The 26,622-nt window shown below is 43.9% G+C and overlaps 1 protein-coding gene across 1 annotated transcript in view; it reads left to right on the forward strand.

Annotated features, from left to right (window-relative positions):
* Positions 1 to 26,622, forward strand: part of SUSD1 (sushi domain containing 1) — a 38,591-nt gene that overhangs the window by 285 nt on the left and 11,684 nt on the right. The window contains exons 2-11 of the mRNA XM_079959354.1: positions 3,451 to 3,582; positions 6,377 to 6,532; positions 9,666 to 9,818; positions 14,698 to 14,874; positions 15,183 to 15,365; positions 16,485 to 16,664; positions 17,437 to 17,528; positions 19,028 to 19,214; positions 20,350 to 20,438; positions 22,872 to 23,058. Coding sequence (XP_079815480.1) covers positions 3,451 to 3,582; positions 6,377 to 6,532; positions 9,666 to 9,818; positions 14,698 to 14,874; positions 15,183 to 15,365; positions 16,485 to 16,664; positions 17,437 to 17,528; positions 19,028 to 19,214; positions 20,350 to 20,438; positions 22,872 to 23,058 — 1,536 coding nt within the window. The remainder of the gene's footprint in view (positions 1 to 3,450; positions 3,583 to 6,376; positions 6,533 to 9,665; positions 9,819 to 14,697; positions 14,875 to 15,182; positions 15,366 to 16,484; positions 16,665 to 17,436; positions 17,529 to 19,027; positions 19,215 to 20,349; positions 20,439 to 22,871; positions 23,059 to 26,622) is intronic.

A 26,622-nucleotide genomic window follows, 5' to 3' on the forward strand; every position in this document is an offset into this window, starting at 1 on the left:
AGCTCCAGCCACCGTGGAAACAGTGCAGAAGAAGGACGCGTTTCCAGCATTCTTTCTATAACTTTTTTCTAGCCCACCTTTAAAAAGAAGCTTTAAGCTCGAGGATGGGGGGGGGCGGGTAGCACCGAAAACCAATTGTTGTTCGTATGAGTTGTGTGATTCTGTGTTGGCTGCCATAAGAGCCGAGGTCCCTTTGCCCCCCACCCCCAATTTTTTTTTGATTGGGTCAACCTACCCCACCCCCAAGTTGATGCGCATTGCCATCCAGACGTTGTGCATGTGATAAATTATATGGTGCAGGGATTACCTGTCCCCTATTAATTAAAATACTTAACTAACTGACCAACTGCATCACAGATAACTTGGTTCTGTCCCCCCCCCCCAACATATAGCCTCCCCCCAAATAAATCCTGGTTATGCCAATGCCCCCCTCCTCCTATTTTCTTCAAATTCGCACTTTTAGTGGCTGCGCATATTCTCGCTCTGGGATGCTCCCCTTTTGGAAGCGCTGTGTGCAGGACATGTGCCATGATCCATATCTATCCTGTTGTTCGTGGAGAAAGATGCCTGTTTGTTGCATTTCTCCTCCAAGCAGCTTCCACTGGGTTTGGAAATTTGATCCACGTTCACTTAGCAGCCGAGGTGTGTGTGTCGAAGACAGCCGTTGCATGTGCACAGATGGTGACAGCTTTCACGAAAAGGGGTGGTTTTTGGGGGGTCTGGGGTGGGGAGAACCAGGGAAAGAAAACAGGTTTAATGCACACCAGGTGAGGACATCCCTGCCCCCTCTCTGGTGTGTACAGCAATACGTAAATATGATGGGGGGACGGACAACCTTGCCGCGTTTTAAGATGCTAATGCGTACAAATGTATAAATAGCAGTTCTCCTGAAAACCGCCCACATTTCTGCAGGGGGGTTGCCCGCTTCCAGGTTTTGTTTTGAGCGCTCAGCTGTGCATTTTTAGCATTCCGAGTAGAATTCCTTTGGGTTAATGTCTGCATTTAGCCTTCACTTTTCTTAAAAATGCAAATAGTAACCACTCATGGTGGGTAGACTAATAATTATTGGGATCACAGTTGGTGTTGTTCAAGATGCTAACCATTTCCTCCCTTGCCGTGGCCCTGAAAATTGCTGCTCCGAAACCAAGAGTTACTTGGGGCCAACAGAGTAATCCTCAAAGAGTACTGGCCAACATTTTTTTTTCAGTCCCCATGCCTGTGTTTGGTAGTTTTGCTCCTAGGCTGGCAGCAGCACAGAAATGAGGGCAGAAGCTTAGGCCAAGACTCAGTGTTGTAACTGGACTGTGGATTGCCCTGCTTTGGAGCAGGTATTGTTTTATTTAAATTCATATGTTGCCCTTGCTTTCAAAGGAGCCAAAGCAACAAACACATCAGTGAATAAAACAATACAGTTAAAAATAAAGTATAACAAACATCTGAAAACGTTAAAAAAACATACAAAATAATCCAGGGGTGCTTGTTGCCACAATCAGGCTACCTCTTGGTGGTTCAGATTTCCTTCTTTCCACCACTCTGAAGAATTTCAGCTTATATTAATTAATTATTACAGTGGTACCTCAGTTTATGAACAGTCCGGTTTAAGAACAATTTGGTTTACAAACTCCACAAAACCAGAAATAGTGTCTTGGTTTGAGAACTTTGTTGTTGTTGTTGTTTAGTCGATTAGTCGTCTCCGACTCTTCGTGACCCCATGGACCAGAGCACGCCAGGCACTCCTGTCTTCCACTGTCTCCCGCAGTTTGGTCAGACTCATGTTTGTAGCTTCGAGAACACTGTCCAACCATCTCGTCCTCTGTCGTCCCCTTCTCCTTGTGCCCTCCATTTTCCCCACCATCAGGGTCTTTTCCAGGGAGTCTTCTCTTCTCATGTGAGGTGGCCAAAGTATTGGAGTCTCAGCTTCAGGATCTGTCCTTCCAGTGAGGACTCAGGGCTGTTTTCCTTAAGAATGAATAGGTTTGATCTTCTTGCAGTCCACGGGACTCTCAAGAGTCTCCTCCAGCACCATAATTCAAAAGCATCAATTCTTCGGTGATCAGCCTTCTTTATGGTCCAGGTTGAGAACTTTACCTCCGTCTAAGAACAGAAACTGAACGATGGAAGGGCACCGGCTGCCAGAAGCCTCATTAGGGAAAGTGTGCCTCGGTTTAAGAACGGTTTCAGTTTAAGAACGGACTTCTGGAAAGGATTAAGTTTGTAAACCGAGGTACCACTGTATTAAAATTTATATACCGCCCTATACTCGGAGGTCTCAGGGCAGTTTACAAAACAGATCACAATACAGTGGTGCCCCGCAAGACGAACGCCTCGCAAGACGGAAAACCCGCTAGACGAAAGGGTTTTCCGTTTTGGAGGCGCTTTGCTAAACAAATTTCTCTATGGGGTTGCTTCGCAAGATGAAAAAATATTGCAAGTTCCTGCATTTTTTTTCCGCTCCCCCCCCTTTCCTAAGCCGCTAAGCCGCTTATCAGCTGTTCCGCTGATAAGCCGCTTAACAGCTGATCGCTAAAAGCCGCTAGACCGCTAATAGCGCTAATCTGCTAAGCTGTCAATGGGCTTGCTTCGCAAAACGAAAAAACCGCTAGACGAAGAGAATCGCGGAACGGATTCTTTTCGTCTTGCGAGGCACCACTGTATATAAAATAAAAACAATAACCCAATAATATCCCCCCCAAAGAGCCACATTTTAAAAGGGTATAGGATACTGATCAAGTCAACCAAATGCCTGGTTAGAAAGGAATGTATTTGCCTGGCACCTAAAGGTGTATAATGAAGGCACCAGGTGAACTTCCCTGGGGAGAGCATTCCACAGACGGGGAGCCACTGTAGAGAAGGCCTGTTCTCATGTTGCCACCCTCAGAACCTCTCAAGGAAGAGGCACATGAAGAATGGCCTCAGAAGGCAATCTCAGGGTCTGGGTAGGTTCATATGGAAAGACGCGGTCCTTGAGGTATTGTGACTCTGAGCCATTTAAGGCTTTATAGGTCAAAACCAGCACTTTGAATTAGGCCTGGAAACTAATTGGTAGCCAGTGTAGTCGGACCAGAATCGGTGTAATATGCTCAAACTATCTTGAGCAACCTGGCCGCTGAATTCTGCACCAGCTGAAGTTTCCGAACCATCTTCAGAGGCAGCCCTACGTATAACGCATTGCAGTCATTATTAATCCTTAGCTTTTTGTGGGAATGAGCCCATCTAGGCCTGTTATCTGGATAGAAGAAGGCTTGTGTCATTATGTCTGCCTTGCTTCTCTGCTCCTTGGCTCTAGAAGCACATGGTGCTGGTATGACAACTCACATTATCTTGTGTACCTGTGTTGCTGTTATACTTGAGTGTGATTCATTGGGAGGCTGAAAATGCCCCAAATGTTTGTTGTCCAGTGCATTTCTTGGTAATCCCCTAGTCCTAATTCACAGTGCTTTATTTTTATAGATGCTACAAGTGCTTTACCTTCTGACGTGTGCGCCACTTGCCATGCTAATGCCACATGCCAGCAGCGAGATGGCAAAAATGTCTGCACCTGTAATTATGGATTTGTGGGCAATGGGAGGACTTACTGTCAAGGTAGGTGGACATTTGTGATTCCTTGCAACTTCACAAAGGCATGCGTGGAATAACAATTGAACTGTTACAATTTAGGATTTGTTATAACAACGCAAAGGCCTCCAGGGGTGAATGGCGTGACATACTGCTGCTCACGCAGAACTGCTCAGATATACTCCAGATATTAATAATATGCCTTTACTGAACAAACTGGGGTTGCGGGTGGTGCTGTGGGTTAAACCACAGAGCCTAGGACTTGCTGATCAGAAGGTCGGCAGTTCGAATCCCCGTGACAGGGTGCAGTGGCGTAGCGTGGGTTGTCAGCACCCGGGGCAAGGCAAGTAATTTGCGCCGCCTAACCCGTGGATTTGCGCCCCCTAACCCTAACCCCCAGATGTTGCGCCCGGTGCGGCCGGCCCCCCCTGTACCCCCCACGCTACGCCACGGACAGGGTGAGCTCCCGTTGCTCGGTCCCTGCTCTTGCCAACCTAGCAGTTCGAAAGCACGTCAAAGTGCAAGTAGATAAATAGGTACCGCTCCGGCGGGAAGGTAAATGGCATTTCCGTGCGCTGCTCTGGTTCGCCAGAAGTGGCTTAGTCATGCTGGCCACATGACCCGGAAGCTAAATGCCGGCTCCCTCGGCCAATAAAGCGAGATGAGCACCGCAACCCCAGAGTCAGCCACGACGGGACCTAATGGTCAGGGGTCCCTAAACTGAACAAACTGAGCCCCATGAATCGTTGCTTGCAACTTTCAGTTTGCTCCGCTTCTTCTCTGTGAAAGTTTGTTCCCTTAAAGAGATAGACACATCTACTAGAACATAAACCTATACAGTCATACCTCAGGTTACAGACGCTTTGGGTTGTGTGATTTCGGGTTGCGCACTGCGTCAAACCTAGAGGTACCGGAACAGGTTACTTCCGGGTTTCAGCTCTTGCACATGTGCAGAAGCGCCAAATTGCGAACCGCCTGTGTGCAGACGCACAGGTCGCGGGTTGTGAATGCTGTGGGTTGTGAACATGCCTCCCGCACAGATCATGTTCGCAACCCAAGTGTCCACTGTATAGATATAGGACGTTAGAGTGTGGCAAGGCAGGTTTTGTGATGTGGGAAGCTTGCCCCACCAGCACTATCCTGGCATGCTAGGTTGTCTTCACAGATAGGCAATGCCGGATTTACGTATAAGATAAACAAGCTATAGCTTAGGGCCCCAGTCTCTTGGGAGCCCCAAAAAAATTTAAAGGGGAAAAAACCCTTGATGTACATTTCCAAAATATAAGATAAGAAACAATTAAAATAAAACCTACATACAGTTAGAGCTTAATAATTATTTCACTATTAATATACTTCTTCTTAACTGTATTTCAGTTCAACAATTGCTTTGATAAAATACCTATTTTGTTATGTGCAAATGGCTTTAGATACCTATTAGGTCCATATAGCATATATTCAACACAAAAAACAGCAACAGTTTGTTGTTGACAAAGGACAGCTGGACATATTAAAGGCCCCATTACCTTCAGTAGCTTAGGGCCTCATCAAACCTAAATCTGGCCCTACAGATAGAACCCCCACAGGGGCTCACAGTAAATTGGGTGAATTATCTGAACAATGGGTTGTATACATCTAAGTTCTACTTAGAATAGACCCACTGAGACCAATGGACTTTGGTTAGTAATGTTCATTAATTTCACTGCGTCTATGCTGAATACGGCTGAAATAGTCTTCTTCCCAAGACTACCCTGAGCCGTCGATGTGGTGTGGGTGGGTGGGACAAAAAAATTTCCGCACCAGGTACCACCTGACCTTGCTACGCCTCTGATGGAATCAATTTTCTTTTAACAAATTCTCTTTTTAATGATGTGTAGGTGGTACTTAACCCCAGTAAAACTAGCAAAGATTTACCACAACAGTGATAATCTTTGCTGGAAATGTAAAGAAAAAGAAGGCACCTTTTTTCATATGTGGTGGACCTGCCCCAAGGTGAAAGACTTCTGGGAGAAGATTTATAATGAATTGGAAAAAATGTTGAGATATACATTTATTAAAAAACCAGAGGCCTTTCTTCTTGGGATAACAGGTCTGGAATTGCCCAGGAAAGATGTTAAATTATTTTTGTATGCCACAACGGCTGCTCGAATTTTACTAGCTAAGAACTGGAAAATACAAGAATTACCAACTGTGGAAGACTGGCAGATGAAGATGATGGATTTTTCAGAGCTAGCTGACCTGACTGGAGGAATCTGCAACTGGAAAGAAGAGGAATACCAAGATGATTGGAAGAAATTAAAAGACTATTTGAATAAATATTCTAATATAAAAAATTAGAAATCACTTGAAAGTACCAAATAGGCCTAGGATTAAAATAGGATTTACTAAATAAATGGGGTTTAGGAAGTAAGAAAAGTGAATAAGCTAGATAATAACTGGAAATATTTTGGTTTAAGAATGATATTGGAAAGCTGTTACATACAGACACAAGGCAATTCAGAAGGAAGGGAATGGAGGAAGTCAACCAATATGTAAATAAGTATGGGCTTTTAAAGGATTAAGTTCGCTCATATTGTTTATCTCTTTTATGGTGGTGGATAAGATGTTTATTGTACTGTTTTCTTTTTTGATGCACTCCCCCCCTTCCTTTTTGTGTTATCTGTTCTGTTATGTGGTATAATTGTGGAAAACTTAATAATTTTTTTTTAAAAAAACCCAAACCAAAACAACTTCTCTTTTTAAATGGTAGAAAATAATTAGAGAATAATACTGATATTTAATGGTTTGCTTTAACCTCTGCAATTTTTAAAAAATGTTTTGTCAGACAAAAACGAATGTGATATTGGGGCAAGCAAGATTTGTGGAGAGCATGCTTCATGCCACAATACACAAGGAAGCTTTTATTGCATTTGTCTAGAAGGCTTCCAGGCTTCCAGTAAAAACAAGATATTCATTCCCAATGATGGCACAAAATGTATAGGTAAGTACAGCAGCAACAAGTCATAAGGAATTTTTACTGTTTTCCTTTATGTTCTTTTTAGAACACACACACACACACACACACACACACACACACACACACAGAGTTTTAGTTTCCATCTAAAGCTGTTTCTCTCTTTAATGTATGTCCTTTCCACTACTTGAGCATGTCTAAATTGATACTTTTCATTTTCAAAATTGTTGGGAGCTGTAATTGAGGAAGATCAAACCCATATTTCCACATAGTTATGTAGGAGAGGGGGAATTTTCTGCTATATATTTTTGGCAGAAAGTATTTCATTTTTAGAAATGCATTGTTTCATAAAATTAATAAGATACAGGAGTGACTATCATGCTGATTAAGCTGACAACTAAAATATATACCAGTCAAATCTAAAATAAAAGTTGTAGTTATTATTATTTTTAACTGATTTAGAGAAGCCTTCATTCCCCCACCTCCGAAACCTAATTAATGTTCAGGGAAGGGAATATTTGAGTCTGCAATAGATTTACAAGTTTCCCAGTAAAAATAATTTCCAGGTAAAGCTTTGAATTTGTTGCGATATATACATCTAAATGTGCTATATTAGTGTTTTTTCATGAGACAAATGGGAAACTGTTGAGATCCATGCTTTCTAAGGCACAGGACAACTGGAAGTGTGGACAAACCTTCTGTTTGCCCCACTTGCTTTCCCTGGGAAAACCAGCTCTTTCGTGCTAAATTGGAGCAAACGTCAATCCACAGGAAATCCAATTGATGTTTGCTCCGGTCCAGCAGTAAAGATTGGATTTCTACAGGAGAAAGTGGCAGGACCAAGCGGGAGTCTGCATGAGCCCTTATGGACTCTGGAGGCCCCAATTCAAGGCTGGCATTGGTTTCTGTCACCCAGGCCTCTCGTGCTGCTGGTCTGACAGATCACCCCAGCCCCTCTTCATCATAGTCCAAGTCCAGGCTTACTGTTCTACGTATTTTGCATCTGTTTTCTCCCACAGCTGATAACATAGCCATTGTGTTTTGTACTCTGATATCTGAGGTCTTGTGTATGCAAGCTCGTGGTTATTACTTTCCATGTGGGAAAATTGCTTCAGTGCTGCAATATGTATGTGTGCAGATGTGAGAGACTGACTTCTTGAAGGGCACATAGCAAATCAGTGGCAGGGGTAGAATCAGGGGCGGAGGAAGGGGGTGCAGTGGGGGCAGATCGCCCCGGGTGTCACCACTGAGGGGGGTGTCAAAATGTCGGGTGGCACTCACCGCGGGGCCTGCAGCGCACCTGTGCCACATGTCTCTCCTGGGAGTGATGCGGTAGTTGGGTGCCCGAAGGCTCTGTGCTGCCCCAAACAGCCTGCCCTCCCCCTCAGCTGCAGGGCAGCTGAGAGGGAGGAGGCAGGCAGACTCGGAGTGTCCTGCCCTGGCTGGCCCTGCCCCTCGGGTGGCTGGCCCCGCCCCCACACGCACGCTGCCCTATGCACCCAATCGGCTTGCTCCGCCACTGACAGGGGTAGAACTTGAGTCCAAGATTTCCTGATCTAAGTCCAGCTGATGCCTTTCCTCAGATCTCTTTACTGGCTTCCCATCCCCTTCCATGCCCAGTGTTAACTGTTTGCCCTTACCTTTGAAACTTTGGTGTGAGCTTGCCCCAGTCTTATCTATTGACATGTCTCTGATCTGTTGATATTTCCAATTTCAGCGACCTCAAAGTCTCCTGCTCTCTTAAATAGCCCTGCCCTTTCCCCCTTGCACCCCCTTCTCCAAATACTTGCTTACTGCCATCCTCCTCTTTTTCTCATTTATTTATTTATTTGGTTTTCCAGACTAACATTTTACAGTCACATATCCAACATACAACATAAAAACAAGATTCCAAGGAATCTCTTGAACTCCCCTTTGTGGGTCCTATTGTTAATCATTTCCTCCTGCATCTTTTATGATAATCCAAAATCTTTTACATCTCCATTATGGCCAAAATTCACCATTAAACTACAAGTGTTATTCTAAACCTACTGACGCTTTTAGCTGTTTACAATGGTTTTTATGATAAATTATAAATTCCCCCCATTCCTTATTAAGATTTTGGTCTTCCTGATTTCTGATTCTTCTGGTCATTTTAGCCATTTCGGCATCATCCATCAACTTAATCTGTCATTCTTCTCTGGTAGGGACTTTCCCCTCATTTCTTTCAACAAGTCTTTGGCTTAATTCCATAGTCCTCTTATCATTTGAAACTAAGGGTGGGATTCCCCTAATGAGGCACAAATATTTCTGCTTGTGCAGTGGGGCTTCTCCCCCCCCCCTGAATTGGCTCTGGGGGCATCAGGAGCAGGGGTGGAGGAAGGGGGGTGCGCTGGAAACGGATCACCCTGGGTGTCTTCGCTGAGGTGGGTGACATTTCCCGCGACTTCCAGCCTACCCCGAGCCGTCAGGGGAAGGGGGGAGCTGCGCCGCTTTGCCGGCTGCATCCCCCCTTCCCCCTTCATTTTGACAGCTGGGGGAGGCTTGGGAGTTGTGGGCAGGTGGTGTGCCGAATGTCCGCCATTGGCGGCTCGCTCCGCCCCCATGGGCGGCCCACTTGCGCCACTCTGTGCACCTGAGCTGCTATCCCATGCCTGGGAGGGCACCCTCCACGTCCCTCCCCCTTTGGGAGCGTGCCTGCCCTGGGCAGCATGGGCATATGCTCTGCCGCTGATCAGGAGAAACCCCACAGCAGCTGGAAGGGATGGGGTTTTTTTCTGTCGGGCAAATTGCAATGCTTGTGTTCACAGAACAGTCATAATATTACAACACTGGATTCCATCCTTAGTCCATCTTCACACACCCCAGTTATACTTCCCTCTTCATTTCTCCCCCTTCCTTTCTTGTTTCCCTCACTGTTGAAAGCCCCCTGACCCAAGGACTAGTCATTTTCATGTATGTTATAGTTTAAAGCACTATGTGTGGTAGTTGCTCAGAGCAGGCCCACTGAAATGAATGAACATGGCTAAGTTAGGTCCATTAATTTCAGTGGGGCAACTTGGTGCTAGGTAAGCTCTAAACAATAATTGTTGCTGCATGTTGGCTCTTGCCTACCAATGGGTTCAAAATATTTGAAGCAGTCTTCATAAAAAGACGGTCACAATTGTATTACATTTTCTAGATCTTGATGAATGTGGAATCTCAGGCATCTGTGGCCTTGGAGGACGATGTGTGAATACATTAGGAAGCTATGAGTGCTACTGTATTGAAGGATATCGAACAGAAAATGGAGTGGAACCATTTCATTCGCGTACAGCAAATACTTCGTGCAAAGGTGAATGCTTGTATTTTTAAAAAGAGTACAGTTTTAGGCCCCTTTAGGTATTGAAATACAAGGGAAAACATGTCTGTATGCTCTGCCCAATTGTACAGTAAGTGGTAAACCCATCTTCCAGTATTCTAGCTGATGAGGCACCGGGATGATTGACAAGCACTAAATTCCAAGGTTGAATCCCTAGTACAGTGGTACCTTGGTTCCTGAATGGCTTAGTTGTCGAACAAATCGGCTCCCGAACACCGCAAACCTGAAAGTTAAGTGTTCAGGTTTGCGAACATTTTCCCACAGTGTTTAGTGGGACTTACTCCCAGGTTCACAGGCATAAGATTGCAGCTTACATGATAAATAGGAATGTGGGTGGCGTTGTGGTCTAAACCACTGAACTTCTTGGGTTTGCTGATCGGAAGGTCGGCTGTTTGAATCCGCACAATGCTGTGAGCTCCTTTGCTCTGTCCCAGCACCTGCCAGCCTAACAGTTTGAAAGCATACCAGTGCAAGTAGATAAATAGGTACCACTGCAGCAGGAAGGTAAATGGTGTTTCCGTGCACTCTGGTTTCCATCACAGTGTTCTGTTGCGCCAGATGCAGTTTAGTCATGCTGGCCACATGACCCGGAAAGCTGTCTGTGGACAAACGGCGGCTCCCTCAGCTTGAAAGCGAGATGAGCGCCGCAACCCCATAGTTGCCTTTGACTGGACTTAACCATCCAGGGGTCCTTTACCTTACATGATAAATCCCTTCCCTTAAGACAGAGCCATGCTGATGGTAAACCTTGGTATCATTTTGTTATCAGTTTTGACCAGCTCTTTAATAGTTACTACGTTACTGAAAATGCTTCATTTTACATTGCAAGTATTAGGCAATTGAATTATTACTCATAGTGAAAGTAAGATTCCATTTTTTTACTAACGTAAAAAGCAAAACACTGAATGGTAGAGCTGTGTTGTTTAAAGTATTTTATACCCCCACTTTTCCTCATATATCTCACAGTGTCTTACGAAAACAAAGCAGTAGTGCATAAAATGAATAAATGCAGCAATGCATTTATTTATTTCAGTAATTAATTTTTTTCCGCTCTGTTTAGCTGAAAAGAGAGTGGCTTAAAAAAAATGAAATCGGTAGTAAGACAGCCCCTGCCCTCAGGCTTAAAAGACCTGAAATGCAAAGAATAAGAGATGGGGTGGGAGGAGAAAAAATATATCCTTACGTGCTAGTTTTTTACATTAGAGATATTATAACGACCAGCTGCAATGAAAAAGTTCAGGGAGCTTGATGGAATGGTTGCCACTAGGTGACAGCTGCGGAAGGCTGAAAGGCAGTTGGCCTCTCAGCAGAGGTGATAGCATAACTCTCCTTCTTTTCTTTACCAAGGCAGTGCTTGGTGTAGTGGTTAAGAGTGGTGGACTTGTAATCTGGTGAACCGGGTTCACTCCCTGCTCCTCCACATGCAGCTACTGGGTTACCTTGGGCCAGTCAGACTTCTTTGAAGTCTCTCAGCCTCACTCACCTCACAGAGTGTTTGTTGTGGGGGAGGAAGGGAAAGGAGATTGTTAGCCGCTTTGAGACTCCTTAGGGCAGTGATAAAGCGGGATATCAAATCCAAACTCTTCTTCTTCTTCTTCTTTCCCTCTGCCTTGTGGTCTGCAGTAAAACAGTGTAAAAACAACCATGTTATGCGCTGCTAACAAGAGAAAGGGGAGCAGGAAAGTCTGTCCTAGATACGACTCAGAAAAAATGTAGCTGCGCCTACACCCATAAAACAGCCCTCTGCTTTTTAATTTCTGTTTTCTGGAGCAGTTCGGTTTAAGACATTGTCGCTTGTGTGTTGTACGATTGTCTGGGACCCTAAAAAGAGGAAGAACACACAGAATTTAACTGCCAAGTTCTGTCACTTTTTTCTCTGTGAAAATGCCTAGCACGATAGTTATCTCATGGGAAAATATATAATCACAGTGACTTGTGTTTTCAGGGGGGAAATGTAAAGAAATGAAAGTAATAACAGCAGCACTCCTGCAAGAGTCAGGAGCTTTTACCACTTTGCCATGTGGAGTTGGCATAATCTTCGGATGACTCATTTTAAATAAGATAGCAGCACCTCCTGAGAACTGTGCTTTGGCAGTCATCGTAATAATATAGTAGAAATAATCATTATAATAATGATCATAAAAAGGCAGAATACTTCAAGGAGGCTATATAATTGCTTGAGTGCAAGACTCGTTGTACCAGCGCACAGGCTTTTGATGAGCCATGCCAGTAGGTGTGCCAGCACATTTCAAAAGGCGATGCTATGCAGGCATCGCAGTGGTATTATGGCAACATCGCAGGCAGGCGCGGAAATGTTTTAGAACTGTGGTGAAAAACATCCAGTGCCTCTACTAGGTACCTAATTCAACCGACTCAGGGCTTATGTGAAGTATGGGATTTTAGAGAGATGATGGTCCCATGTGCTGCAGCATGGGCCTAGAGGATCTGATAAAAGAGGGGATAGTTCCTGCCCTTGCACTAACACCGATCTGACCTAAATGCCACACCTAAAGTGCAAAAGTGTCAATCTTCTAGAGTAGTTAGTAGCAGAGCTGGAGATTCACTAAATGGGCTTTGAAATCTCAATGTTTTCTTGTCTTTGTTTTCTGCAACATTTTTTTTTTTTTTAAAAAAAGAGGCTTCTGCTGGAGGGCAGTTTTGAGCAGAGAGCAGAGATGTGAATGGGGAGAGGTGCTTAGCTTCACCTGTCATTTCTTTGCTACAGATTATCCTCATGTTCCTCTCATCTTTCAAATTAGATGTTTTCCAGTGGTTTCAACCCATTGGGGAGAGAAAGCTGCTTGGCTTTGTGATTCTGAGCAGGAAAATATGGGAAAGGGTTTTAGCACTCTTCGCCTCCGCTGCTTTTCCCTTTTAAATTGGCACATCACAAAGCTGCTCCCATCCCCCATCCCCTGCCCAACCACTCCCAAAAAAGTATGGCATCAAAACCAGTGGCGTAGCATGGGTTGTCAGCACCTGGGGCAAGGCAAGTAATTTGCGCCCCCTAACCTGGGGCAAGGCAAGTAATTTGCGCCCCTAACCCCTAACCTGCCGCCGCTGCCAGCTTCTTCTTGCTGCTGCCTGGGCTGGTTGGGTGTGGTTCTCTCCCGCGCTCAGCGCTGCGCTGGGTGGACGCTGCACTGTCCCTCCCCCAGATAGTCCCTCCCTCGCTCTCTCTCCGCTCTGCACCGCAACGCACGCCTGGCACCCTCCCCCTCCACAGTGGGCGGCGACCCGGCAGCTCGGATCGGATTCGCACAGCCAGCACTGCAGTGAGAGAAAATGAGTGAGCCAGGTAGGGGCAGAGAGCTGCGAGTGCAAGCGCCCCCCCAAATGTTGCGCCCGGTGCGGCTGGCCCCCCCTGCACCCCCCCATGCTACGCCACTGATCAAAACTGTAATTATTCTCATTAGTTCCTTAACAGTATTGTTATGGGTTTGCAGGGGGGGCAAGGATCCCCTAAAATTTCTGGGTGCCAGTGCTCCCCATAATGTCTGAAATCAGTAAATGTGGGGTTTGGTCAATGGATTTAGCAAGGCCTACAAGGGAAGCAGGTGGCACTATGGTCTAAACCACTAAGCCTAGGGATTGCCGATCGGAAGGTCGGCGGTTCGAATCCCCACGACGGGGTGAGCTCCTGTTGCTCGGTCCCAGCTCCTGCCAACCTAGCAGTTCAAAAGCACGTCAAAGTGCAAGGAGATAAATAGGTACCACTCTGGTGGGAAGATAAACGTCGTTTTTGTGCGCTGCTCTGGTTTTGCAAGTAGCAGCTTAGTCATGTTGGCCACATGACCCGGAAAAACTGTCTGAGGACAAATGTCGGCTCCCTTGGCCAGTAAAGCGAGATGAGCGCCGCAACCCCAGAGTTGTTCGTGACTGGACTTAACTGTCAGGGGTCCTTTACCTTTTTACAATAGTCAAGCCAGTTTCCTCAGGAGACTAACTTGCGAGAGGTGCCATCAAAGAACAAAACAGGCGATGGCATAGTCTTTACCCATCGGGACATTCAGTGGCAGACAGGAAGTGAGGTGGAGTCCCTCCCCCAGCTGTGTGCCAGTTAGCAAAAGCCAATAGCAGAGCTGGGATGGGGAGGTTGCCAGGGCTACAGCGGGTGTGATGTCACCACAGAAAAAAGTGTCCTTTTTGCATGAGGCTCAGGTTGTGTTTTAGCAAGGGTTTGGGGAAGAAGAACGGTGGAGAGAGATGCCATACAGCCTGAGGGATAGACATGGTATGGGGGGGGAGGGAGACTTAGAGATGGTGTTTGGGCTGCTTTTGAACCCAATGGTGTGCTGCTGTCGGGAGCAAGCCCCTCGCAATTTGTGATGCTCAGAATCCTCTCTCTATCCAAGCTCAGGTGTAAATATGTGCAAATAAACCATATTTCATAAAGGCGCTACGGTCTCCATCATGCCTCATTTTCCTCAAAGGAAACACAAACTTTGATTAAATGCCGAGATCCCTGGAATCTTTTGCTGCTCAGCAGAGATTGGAGTGGCTGGCAACAGTAAAGACATATACCGGTAAATGTAGCAAAATGTGTTTGTAAATTCATGATTTAAGCAGCTGGAGTTGTCTCAGTTCTGTGTTGTGTACCCTAGGGCTACATACACACAATATATTTAAAGTACATTTTTCTCACCAAAGAATCCTGGGTACTGTAGTTTGTTGAGGGTGCTGGGAATTATAGCTTTGTGGGCTAAGCAGCAGTTCTCAATATTCTTTGGGGTGACGAATGTGCTTCAAATGTGTGATTAGTGGCAGCCATTGTTACTTTAAGAAATTGGGCCTTGCATGTCATAGTGCCTTATAGTGTCTTAACTTATTCTCCCCCCCTCCTTTGGTGCAGTTGTGGACTGTGGGCTCCCACCTTCTGTTCCAAATGCATATTCTGCAGTCAACAAAACAACTTATGGAAACAAAGTTGTTTATACTTGCCAGCCTGGTTATGTCATTGAAAGTGGAAATTCCACTGCAGTTTGCAGTTCCAGCGGACAATGGAAGGAAGCTGATTTTGTATGCAAAGGTAAAGAAAACAATTAAAAAGCTTTAATGATTGCAACATTTATTTCAACAAAGACTATTTGTTACATTAATTGTAAGCATATCTTTAAAAAATTAGGCACTCTTAAATTGCAAGGAAATCAAAGTTTTTATAAATTAAAGTAAATGGGACTTAAGTATGTAGTTAAATGGCTTGGTTCTCTTGATTTCATTTGGTCAAAGTGCTGCTTCACAAAATACTCAGCAGAAAATATTTTACTGATAAATAAATATTAATGGGGAAACCGTTATCTTAATAATGCTGTCATCTTTCTCTTTCTTTCCCATTAGAAATCGATTGTGGAAAACCATGGTGGTTTCCAAATAATACATATATTATCTGGAATAACAGAACAACTTTAGGAAGCACGATATACTATAAATGTAGGGAAGGATTTCAGTCTTTTGGAGAGCATAATTTTTCACAATGCACAGCATCTCAGAAGTGGGGAAACATCACTTTTGAATGCAAAGGTAAAAATATCATCTGTAATCTACATTAAAAACGCTCATTATTTATGAATGAACACCACCATAATAACTATCCTTTGTGAAGAAGAAGAAATGTTTTCCTGAAAATCCCAAGGTTCTTACCTCTTCTTAATAATGGCAAAATGATTTTTAGGTATCTTGACAAGTACTAGAGGTTCAGGTTCAGACTAGTTGAGAAGTTAAACAGCATCCCTGGAAAAAGCTCCACCTCTCATCTGCTCAGATGGCTGATTCTTGGTTTACATTTTCTATTTGGTTATGGAAATTGGAGAACACGGTATACGAGGCACGATGGTCATATGCCCTGTATTGAGAATTTTTTTATGCCTGATGTTTTACAATATTTTTATACATGCTGTAGCTGGGGAAACCCAGCCAGATGGGCGGGGTATGAATAATACAATTATTAATATTATTATTATTAAATATTCATATTCCCAGTTCTATCCCATTGCTGCTTGACAAGAGGTTTATTATCTTGTAGTCAGGTTTCTACCCTATTGGGGACACAGGTGGCGCTGTGGGTTAAACCACTAAGCTTCTTGGGCTTGCCGATCAGAAGGTCGGCGGTTCGAATCCCCGCGACGGGGTGAGCTCCTGCTGCTCTGTCCCAGCTCCTGCCAACCTAGCAGTTTGAAAGCATGCAGTGCTTATATTTGGGCCAATATGGTAGATAAAAAAGGTAAAGGGACCCAATTAGGTCCAGTCGCGGACGACTCTGGGGTTATGGCACTCATCTCACTTTCAGGCTGAGGGAGCTGGTGTTTGTCTACAGACAGCTTTCTGGGTGATGTGGCCAGCATGACTAGACTTCTTCTGGCGCAACAGAACACCGTGATGGAAACCAGAGCGCACAGAAACACAGTTTACCTTCCTGCCACAGCGGTACCTATTTATCTACTTGCACTGTGTGCTTTCAAACTGCTAGGTTGGCAGGAGCAGGGGCCGAGCAATGGCAGCTCACACCATCACGGGGATTCGAACCACCGACCTTCCGATTGGCAAGCCCAAGAGGCTCAGTGGTTTAGACTGGGATGACAAAAAGTCTATAGACTACTGCAGTTGCATTTCTGAATTAAAACAGCTTCTGATCCCATTTAGAAATAAAATGTGGCAAACCTCCTGCCATACATCACTCCAACATGATATGGAATGGGATATCAAAGCCGGGAAGCCTTGTGGAATACAGATGTGTCAAGGGCTTCTACAACACGAGCATGAAAAAACATTCATTCTGTACCAAAAATGGATCGTGGGAAATCTTGGATCTAAGATGTGAAAGTAAGTGCATGATGATAATCCTAGCACAGACGTTGTGGGCAAGTTCTAACTAAGGGACACTGGAGTTGTTATTGCTCTTGTAGCGAAGTGAGGGCACTATCCCTTTGGCAGGTGTCTACGGGTTAAGAACCAGAGGAGGTTGTTTGTTGGAATCTCCCTGGATGAGGAGAAAGGGTTAAAGTGCTCCACTGCCTCCTGCAGTTTGGTCAAACGCATGCTAGCAGCTTCGAGAACACTGTCCAACCACCTCGTCCTCTGTCGTCCCTTCTCCTTGTACCCTCCATCTTTCCCAACATCAGGTTCTTTTCCAGGGAGTCTTCTCTTCTCATGAACTACCCTCTCCCATGCTGTAGAACTTTCAGAGAGGACTCTTGAAGTTTTTGGAGCTCTGAGTTTAACAGAACAACAGTGGCATCCAGTGGATTTCTTTGTTAACAACATGCATGTGACAAATATAGTAATGATGATTGATCAAAACTGGGTTCAGCAAATAGGCAAGATGTAATATGAAGCGTTAGCAGAAGCCGTAACAGGTCTCATTCTAGAGCAATGATATGGCAGTTCCCTGTATTGTTGATGGAACAAGGTAAGTGATGATGGCAAAGAATGACTGCCCTTTCCCTGTCAAGTTGCAAAGTTTGTATGATGAAAAAGCTGGATTTAGATTGCAGCTGACCACTACTAGATCCTGCAATCGAAACAGCGACAAGAAGAAACTGGCTTTTACATGCCATTCAACAATGGGAAATGTTTTCGTTTGTTATTTTTGCAGAAGTTAAAGATTTTGTCGGTATTGCACTAAATAACTCTTGTTTGACGTGGAGGAGGCTTAATGGAAATACAGCCATCAACGAGACTTACCAAGTGCGTGAGATATTTTAAATCTTTTTTTGTACTAGAAAGATAAGAGGTTCTTAGCTTTCTAGTGGGGGACAGGCAGGTTTCTGTAAGTACGGGAGGATGTATAAACATTTTAATAAAATATTGCTCAATAACATCTGCAAATGTTTTTTTAAAGGATGTGATTTGATTGCTCACCATTTCTTCTAGATGCCATAACATCTAGACACAAAGTAAAGCAGAAACAAAGAACTTCTGAGCTGCCTGGAGACATTTGCAACTTGATAAATATATAACTGCTTCTTGATTGGCCAGAAGGGCTTCTGTTCTGGCCAAGTCAGTTATGTCTTTAATGCTGATTAACTGTCTTGGCCTGTCTCCTTTCCATCTCACAGTTATTCTGAGGGTATATACAAATCTCGGTAAATAGGATTTGTGGAATGATCTCCCCAGGGTGCCTTGCCTGGCTGCCTTCATTACATATCCTTAGGTGCCTGGCAAAAACATACTCTCCTCTCAGGCCTTTGGCTATTTAAATAATCTATGGCCCTTTAAACACAGTGTGGGTGTGTTATTGTGGGCTTTCGTTACTATGTTGTATATTTTTGTGTTTTTATATTTCAAATGGCTCTGTGATCAGTGCCGGATTTACGTATAAGCTAAACAAGCTATATCTTGGGGCCCCACTCTTTGGCCTCCCCCCAAAAAACTAAAGAAAAAAACCCTGGATGTACATTTCCAAAATATAAAGATAAAAAACAAATAAAACCTAAAAATGATTGTATTAACTACAATGGCATTGTACAGGTTATAACACTTAATTTCATATTAATAAAGCTATTTATAATTATTAGAAGTTTGCATCATATATTTACACCTATTATTATTTCATGTTATAGCAAGTTTCTAAAGATAGATTATGAGTCTTTGTAAATTGTGTTTCTAAAGGAACTTTTGTTATTGCCAAATGCCAATGTGTTTGCATTATTAAGTTTTTCTGAGTAAAAAATCATTTTAAGTTAGAGCTTAATAATGATTTCACTATTAATATATGTCTTCTTAATTGTATATCAGTTCAACAATTACTTTGATAAAATAAATATTTTGTTATGTGTAAATGGCCTTAGATATATATTAGGTCCATAAATTACCATATAGCATATATTCAACACAAAAAGCAGTGACAATTTGTTTTTGACAAAGGACAGCTGGACATATAAAGGGCCCCATTACCTTCAGTAGCTTAGGGCCTCATCAAACCTAAATCCGGCCCTGTCTGTGATCCTCGGATGAAGGGCAGTATAGAAATTTAACAAATAAACAAATTTGTACCAGCTTATCTGTCTTGACTTCTTCCCCAAAGACTCCTGGAAAAACCCATGTGGTAAAAGTGTGGCCTTTTCAAAATGAACATCTCCGGAGTTCTTTGAGGAGACAAAATGGATCGTTAACCAAGTTTATATTATAGCTATGCCCTGAAGTTTTGTTTCTGAGAACTGACTTCCCTTTCATTTCCCATGCAGCTCACAATGAGAATGCTAGGGAATGATTCGAAGAAAACTGTGGCTGAATCAAAGATTAGCTATACCACAGCCGAGGAGGCTATAAAGATATGCTTGGAGCTACGTCAGGATGCAAACTACAGTGTGGAAGTAACTACAGGATCCACCAATTTGGCTTTAAAAGTCCGAATAATGCACCCAGTAGTTGGTAGGTGCTGCAGTTTGGCAAATCATCAATACTGATAGTTAGGAAATTTTACCTGAAAATCTTCAGTGCTGGTGATGACACAAAACAGTGTTCTTAAACTGGTGGCTGATAATACTGAACTGGAGGCCACTGCTCATGAGGAAGGCGCTAAGATTGGCTAAGATCTGGCCATGCATCTCGTTTGCAGCAGATCATAGCAGCAAAAGGCTGCTTTACTAAGTACTAAAGATGCTTGCCATGAAGGAATTGAATAAAAGTAAGACTGGAGAAGCCAGTATAAGTTGCAATTTCAGCTGAATTTGGGGGAACCACTTGAAGCATCCATTGTGTTGAGCTATTTCAATTGATTTGCTCATTGCAAACAGCTGAAAGTCTGTAAATTTTTGATAATAAACCTGATTTGCAATGGGGGAGTTGAACATAGCTGTCAACTTTCAGATTTGAAAATAAGGAATCAGCAGCCTCGAAAATAAGGGACCAGCAGCCTCAAAAATAAGGGATCAGCAGCCTCAAAAATAAGGGATCAGCAGCATAGCTGCCAACTTTTGGATTTGAAAATAAGGGATCAGCAGCCTCACCTGTCCTGGAGACAGTCTATGGGATATCTAACAATCTGGGATAGCAGTGGGAAGCAGCAGGAAATGGCACTGAAATAAGGGAATTTCCCGCAAAAAAAGGGAAGGTTGACAGATATGGAGTTGAATAATTTCGATTGCAACTGTATGCTAAAGATTCTGTAGCACAATGGGCTGGTGAACCCTTGTGATAATGATTAGTGGATTAAAATGAGCCAAAGAACCAAATTGGAAAGCTACATATAGGGCCTAGAGACATTGTGTGCTTTGGACCAGGAGGGCAAGCAAGGGAAGGGGTCAAAAGAGAGTTGGGTTGCAAATCAGGAATTATGCCAACTGTGTCTTCTGCAGTAGCATTGTGACCTGGCTACCCAAAAATAGCCATGGCAGTCAAGAAACAGGTGAGTGGGCCTGAATTTTGCATACTGGATTTGCTCAAACCAAGCTGTTCTGATTGCAGGCAACTTCTTTGTGTTGCGTTACCTGTTATTATTAATAACATACCAGCATAGCATAGCTGATTAAGAGTTTCTCTTCCCCGTCACACTTCTCCCCCCCAGAAAAGAAAGCTGCATTCAGCAACATCTCCATATTTAATGACACCTGTATTAAATGGCAAAGAGAATCATCATCTGAGGAAAACTATGTAGTAAGTGATGTACAGTTTCTGATTACAGTGGGAAGTACTGGGACTAAATCTCATGTTGACATGCGTGTTTCAGAGTGTTGACAGCAGTACAGCATCCATCCCATTGTCACCCCTGATACAAGTTTTGCAGATTTTGGGTGCATTTCAAAGAAACGGTTTGATCAGAGACAACAGGGATCTCTACTTATTCAAGAAAGTCAACAATGCCATTGTTACCGGGGTGGAGAACTTAGGCCTAGGGGCCAAATGCAGCCCCCTAGGTCTCTGTTTCACAACTGGAATTCTTCTCAGGCCACATCTGTCAGCAGCCTTCCTTCACACACACCCTTTTGCCTGGCTGCGGTGTCCCCTTGAACTCTGATAACACTGGGGAACAATATTTTTGTTGCATTGACACCTGCAGTTGTTCTAACCTAATTTTGACGTGTTGATTTCATATCTGAAGGTGGTTTTGTTCTGTAAGCTCTAGGTTTTTTTTGCAATTCATGTTTTTCACTTTTCACCATAATCTTTGTTTTTCACAATACTAGAATTCAATATTTTATTAAACACATAGCCAAAGTAGTACAATATGAGTATAAATGTAAGTGACTTATATAGCATTGAACATGACATGTATAGCATTGAAAATGACATGTATATCTATGTACAGTTGGAGGTATGCAAAAAAATGTATTCCCTTGTGATACACAGTATACTGGGGAACAAATTTCGTTTACACATTTTGGTCTACTTGAAGAAGCCATGGTCTGATCTGAAAAATACAAATATTTAGGTTACAAAACTATAAAAATAAAGAAAAATTAAGTTTGCAAAACAATAATTACCATGTGGTTAGGGTAGATCAACGTGTCAGTGTCCACTTATCCCCAGTGTAAATATGACATATCGTCAAAAGTCAGAAATTGCAAGATAACTATAGCATGTACACGAAAATCGATTTCAGATTTGAAATCAGCATTAAGAGAACATATAAGAACAGTTGAAAAATCTCATGCAACAGAAAATGAAAAAAAAAAAATGTTCCCCAGTGTAATGCCTCGCGGTTGAAAAACATACCAGATATAACCGTTGCAGTGACTGATTAGGTAGTGTGTAGATTTGCAAGCAAACTGCTGAATTTTTGTGAGGGACTTGTGTGCCATACATTCTTATTTGCAACATATTCTGAGGAAGATCATGTGGACATATGATTTCTGTATAGTCTCTTGTGTGTTAGCACTCCAGCCGTGGAGATTATCTGCCCCCCTCATTAAAATTCAGGCCCCTTTCCTGGAGTTCCATGTTGCTTATCACTCTTTTTAAAGCCAAACAGCCTACCTAATGCAGAACGCTTTGGGGGAAGAGAGAGGGCTGTCAGAACTTCTTGATCTGAGAAACCAATTGCCAGTCAACAAAACATGCAAACCTTTATATTGTGGGTAAAGACCAGTGCTGTTTTTCTAGAAAAAGAGGTGTCACAGCTAAGCTCCGGTGAGCTCCACCTGGGGGACAAAAAAGCCCTAGTTAAGACCTTGCTCTGACAGCTCATAGAATGCTACGTTTGTCTCCACACACAGCAGGCCTTCCCTCAGGACTCAAAATGTGAATCCTGGAAATCTGGTCAGGCTGGATGAACTTGCAGGTGTGACTCAGCCGATGATGCTATCTGAAACCTGGTCTGCACAAGCTAAAGAAGGAGGTGGGAATGAGATGGTAGAAGTGGCCCAGAGGTGGTTGAACGGATTGTACCATTTCAGACTATAAGCAGGAATTCACTTTTTTTTAACAGGCCCCGACATAAAAGACTCTCTGCAAATACCAAAGCTAGTACAGCAGGAAAACAGGTTGTTGTTGTTTAGTCGTCTTAGTCGTGTTTGACTCTCCGTGACCCCAGGAGCCAGAGCATGCCTTGGAAATTCTCACTTTCTTCTCAAAGCTTCTCCTTTTTTTTATGTCCATGGAGTTTTCTTGGCAAAATACTGAAGTGGTTTGCCAGTTCCTTCTCCAGGTGGATCACATGTACTCTAAACTCTCGGCTATGACCTTTCTGTCTTGGGTGGCCCTGCACAGCATGGCTCATAGCTTCTTGAAGTTATTCAAGCGCCTTTGCCACAACAAGGCAGTGATCCATTAAGGGGAGGAAACAGGTTATGTTAAAGGTTAAAACACTTCTGTCCTGTTGTGCTAGTTTTCCATTTTCAGAGAGCACTTTACAGTGGGGCAGCTTTCAAAAGTGGTTTTGCACTTCCTTTCTGCTTCATTCTGCTGCACAGGCACTCCCAATAGATGGAGGACATTCAGACCAGACAAACGTAGTGTATTCTGCTTCCTGCTGCAACCACCAAAACGTTTGCTTAGTGCACTTAAATTTAAGAGGCCCCACTAGCTACTAATATGTGCCAAATGTTTAAAGTGTTTCATTCTCATCTGGGTCACACACTCCATTTGCAGCTTCAGATAGAGGGTCTACGGTGGTATCAGAAACAATTCCGTGATAACATGACCTATAACTTCACCACAAGTTCTCAGACTCCAGCAGTGTGCCTTGACTTACTGCCGGGCACCAATTACACCGTTAACATCTCCACAACCGATCTCAACCACAGTGCTCTCATCTACATGAGAACCCCCATCACTGGTAAGGCCTTGCTTTGTATTTTTCTCCTAGTATTTTGACAAGGTTGGAAAATTAAAAGTGCAGGACGTCACTTCAGTTGATTTTTATACCATCTGGAAGAAAGCCATAGAATTTACAGTACTACCTTTCACTTTTCCATTTTTGCTAAGGAAGCCCCTCCCTTACTTGATCAAATAATTTTCTATGCCACTTACCCTACCGACATCACAATGACTTAGCAAGATGTAGAATATGAAGAGTGAGGTTTAGTGCTTATGTTGAGTCTTACTGCATCAGAGGCACCAGCTCTTGCCATGATGGAACGAGAGCTACCTTTGGACTTGAGTACATAGGTGCCACTGTGGTCTAAACCACAGAACCTAGGGCTTGCCGATTAGAAGGTTGGCGGTTCAAATCCCCGCGACAGGGTGAGCTCCCATTGTTTGGTCCCAGCTCTTGCCCACCTAGCATTTCGAAAGCACATCAAAGTGCAAGTAGATAAATAGGTACCGCTCCGGCGGGAAGGTAAACGGCATTTCCATGTGCTGCTCTGGTTTTCCAGAAGCAGCTTAGTCATGCGGGCCACATGACCCGGAAGCTGTCTGCGGACAAACGCCGGCTCCCTCGGCCTATAGAGCGAGATGAGCGCTGCAATCCCAGAGTTGTCTGTGACTGGACCTAATGGTCAGGAGTACCTTTACGTTTACCTTTACACCTAGATTCAAATACAGTCGTACCTCGGAAGTCAAATGGAATCTGTTCCGGAAGTCTGTTCAGAAACCAAGGTGCGGCTTCCAGTTGGCTGCAGGAAGCTCCTGCAGCCAAATGGAACCTGTGGAACCCGCGTTGGATGTTCAGGTTCCAAAGAACATTCACAAACCGGAACACTCACCTCCGAGTTTGTGGCGTTCGGGAGCAAAAACGTTTCACTTGCAAGGCATTCGACTTCCAAGGTACGACTATACATGTTTTCCCAATAACCTGCTGATTGCTGAACCAGCAGTGATGATGACAGGTACATTTTGTTTCACGTGCCATTCTTGTTCACTTATGAATAGGGTGTGTGTGTGAATGGGTGGGTGGTGATTCTCAAACAGCAAAAGAAGCTTGCTGATCCCTCCCCATTCCTTACCTCCCCTAATTTTGTTGCTCCAGCCACTTTTTGCATTCTGGGCTCTTTTCTGATATCAGAACCAGGAAGAGAAAAAAATGGTTATAGCAACCAGCTGCAGGAGAGATGAGGCCCACGAGGGAGAGGGTTCAAGTCTCCTCTCCTGTGTGCTCCTTTTACGCCTCTCATCCCTTGCTTTCTGGAGTGCCAACTAGGCCCTGTGACTCTGAGTGCCCAGGACCGTGGGTGCCATGCAGCATGCATGGCCTTGGCACTGAAATTTGTGGATACCTGGCCCCTTCATGGGGAATTTTTATGGGTGCTTGGGCAACCAAGATCCCAGGGAATTGGCACCTGTGCTTGCTTTAGATATGAATGGGGTAGATATGTGAGTGGGCTTGGAGAAGTTACTGACTGAATAGCTTCTCTGTATGGAACACCATACAGTCTTGGTCATTGTAATGTTGCATAAACTTGAAAAAACATCCTCATTTCTCATGCGCTGTGTGGAAAGAGGACGAGACATTGCCATTTCTCATGCACTTTGTGGTTACTCTGTCTGCTAACCAGAAGAAGGCAGTCTTTGCAATTTCTTTACATTTCTCCCCAGTCTGTAATCATCCGCTAGGTGAAGCTGTTTATCTTCGGCAGATAAATTGTTTCAGCGTCTTCAGCTGTTCCTTCCTTTGTTAGGGTGAAACAGAGAAGTCCCACCCCCCTTAATAACCTCAACTGCTCCCATCCTTCTTTTCTTCTGCCTGTGCACTGCAGCTGAGCTTAAAACATAAAACACAATCTAAATTTTTTATTCCGATTGATAGTCATGTGCTGTATTTGCCACATATTGTGGATAGTTCTGTATTTAAAATAGCTCAGTAAGGATCCTGCTGCTGTTCTTGTCCACCAACTCGATATAACCATCTGCTGAATTATTCATCTGCCTGTATTCCAAGCCTTCAGAATTTGTGACTCACCAAGCAAAATTCATCATCATCAGCCATTCATTGTGTTCTTCCAGCTGCCTGATGCCCCCATCCCTCCCTCCATAGTCCCTACATTCCCAGGCAGCATAAACAGGAGATGTGCTGAGCTGGACTGAGTTCAGCTTAGGGCTCAACCAACTGGGTTTTCTGCCGATTGCCGTTTGTGGTAGAGTGGGTTTTATGACAGGAAGCAGTGGGGCAAGGCAGAACTGCTCAAACTTCTGCCTAGAGAGCACAAGAGAGGCAGGAAATGGGTCAGATTTGTGCTTTCTAGGCACTAGTCAAGCGGAAATGTGGACAAGCCTACATTGCAAGGATGCACAGGCTGTGCTCGTTTCCTTTTGCAGCCCATGAGCAGGAAACTTCCTTATGCTGTCTGCCGGTACCCCAGTCTTTCAAATTACTGGTGCTCCCAATTCAAATACCTGCTCTTTGGGTTATGAGAAAGGGATTGATGGGCAAAACCCACATGCTAAACAAAGCCCTGATACAAGTTTTTGTAAACAGACACAGCTTTGAGATGTCGCAGTTTTGCAGGGAGACGCAGTGGAGTTTGTGGATGTTGAGGACGTGCGGAATCCTTTCTTCAACAGCTTTTCTCCCACCTGCAACTTTCACCATTGCACATCTTTTCCCTTCGTACAGAGCACTAGTTGTATGTTTACCATTGCAAACAGGGTGGGCTAATGGACAAAGCTTAAAATATAGAAAAGAATATCTTTTTAGCTGTTTGTAGAAAAAGCAACGTTCATAATTCCAGAATTGAATGAATTACAGAGATTTAGAAAGGGGTAAAAGGTAAAGGTAAAGGACCCCGGGACGGTTAAGTCCAGTCAAAGGCGACTTTGGGGTTGCGGCGCTCATCTCGCTTTCAGACCGAGGGAGCTGGTGTTTGTCCGTAGACAGCTTTTCGGGTCATGTGGCCAGCATGACTAAACCGCTTCTGGTGCAACGGGATACTGTGATGGAAACCAGAGTGCACGGAAATGCTGTTTACCTTTCCTCCACAGTGGTACCTATTTATCTACTTGCACTGGCGTGCTTTTGAACTGCTAGATTGAAAGGGGATAAAATATTTGGCAGCAACATTTAGCAGCACCGTTTACTTACCTAAAAAGGTAGCCCAATTAATTGGGAGCAGAATCAATAATTTTAATAGAAATACTTATAAAAATTAAAGGTGGCACACATAAGCCTTCAGTTTATTATCTTTAAAACGGATGGCAAATAATGGCTTTTTAAAAAGTGTGTACAGAACAGTATAAATGGTCGTGTAACACATGCCTGAAGGACTAACTTGCCCTGCTTGTTCCTCTGAACATCAGAGGCTTTGTCCTGGATTTCCCAGCCAGCTGAAATGCAGTGTTGGTCTGTGAGGACCAGGGCCGCCTTGGTTGTGGCACCAATATAAGGAACACCCTTGTTCTGTTACTTTTTTGGTTTTTATCATTGCTGTTGATACTGCCGTGCATTTGATTTTGCAAGTTGCTC

This window comes from Podarcis cretensis (genome assembly GCF_951804945.1).
Source record: "Podarcis cretensis genome assembly, chromosome: 17".
NCBI classification, from domain to species: Eukaryota; Metazoa; Chordata; class Lepidosauria; order Squamata; family Lacertidae; genus Podarcis; species Podarcis cretensis.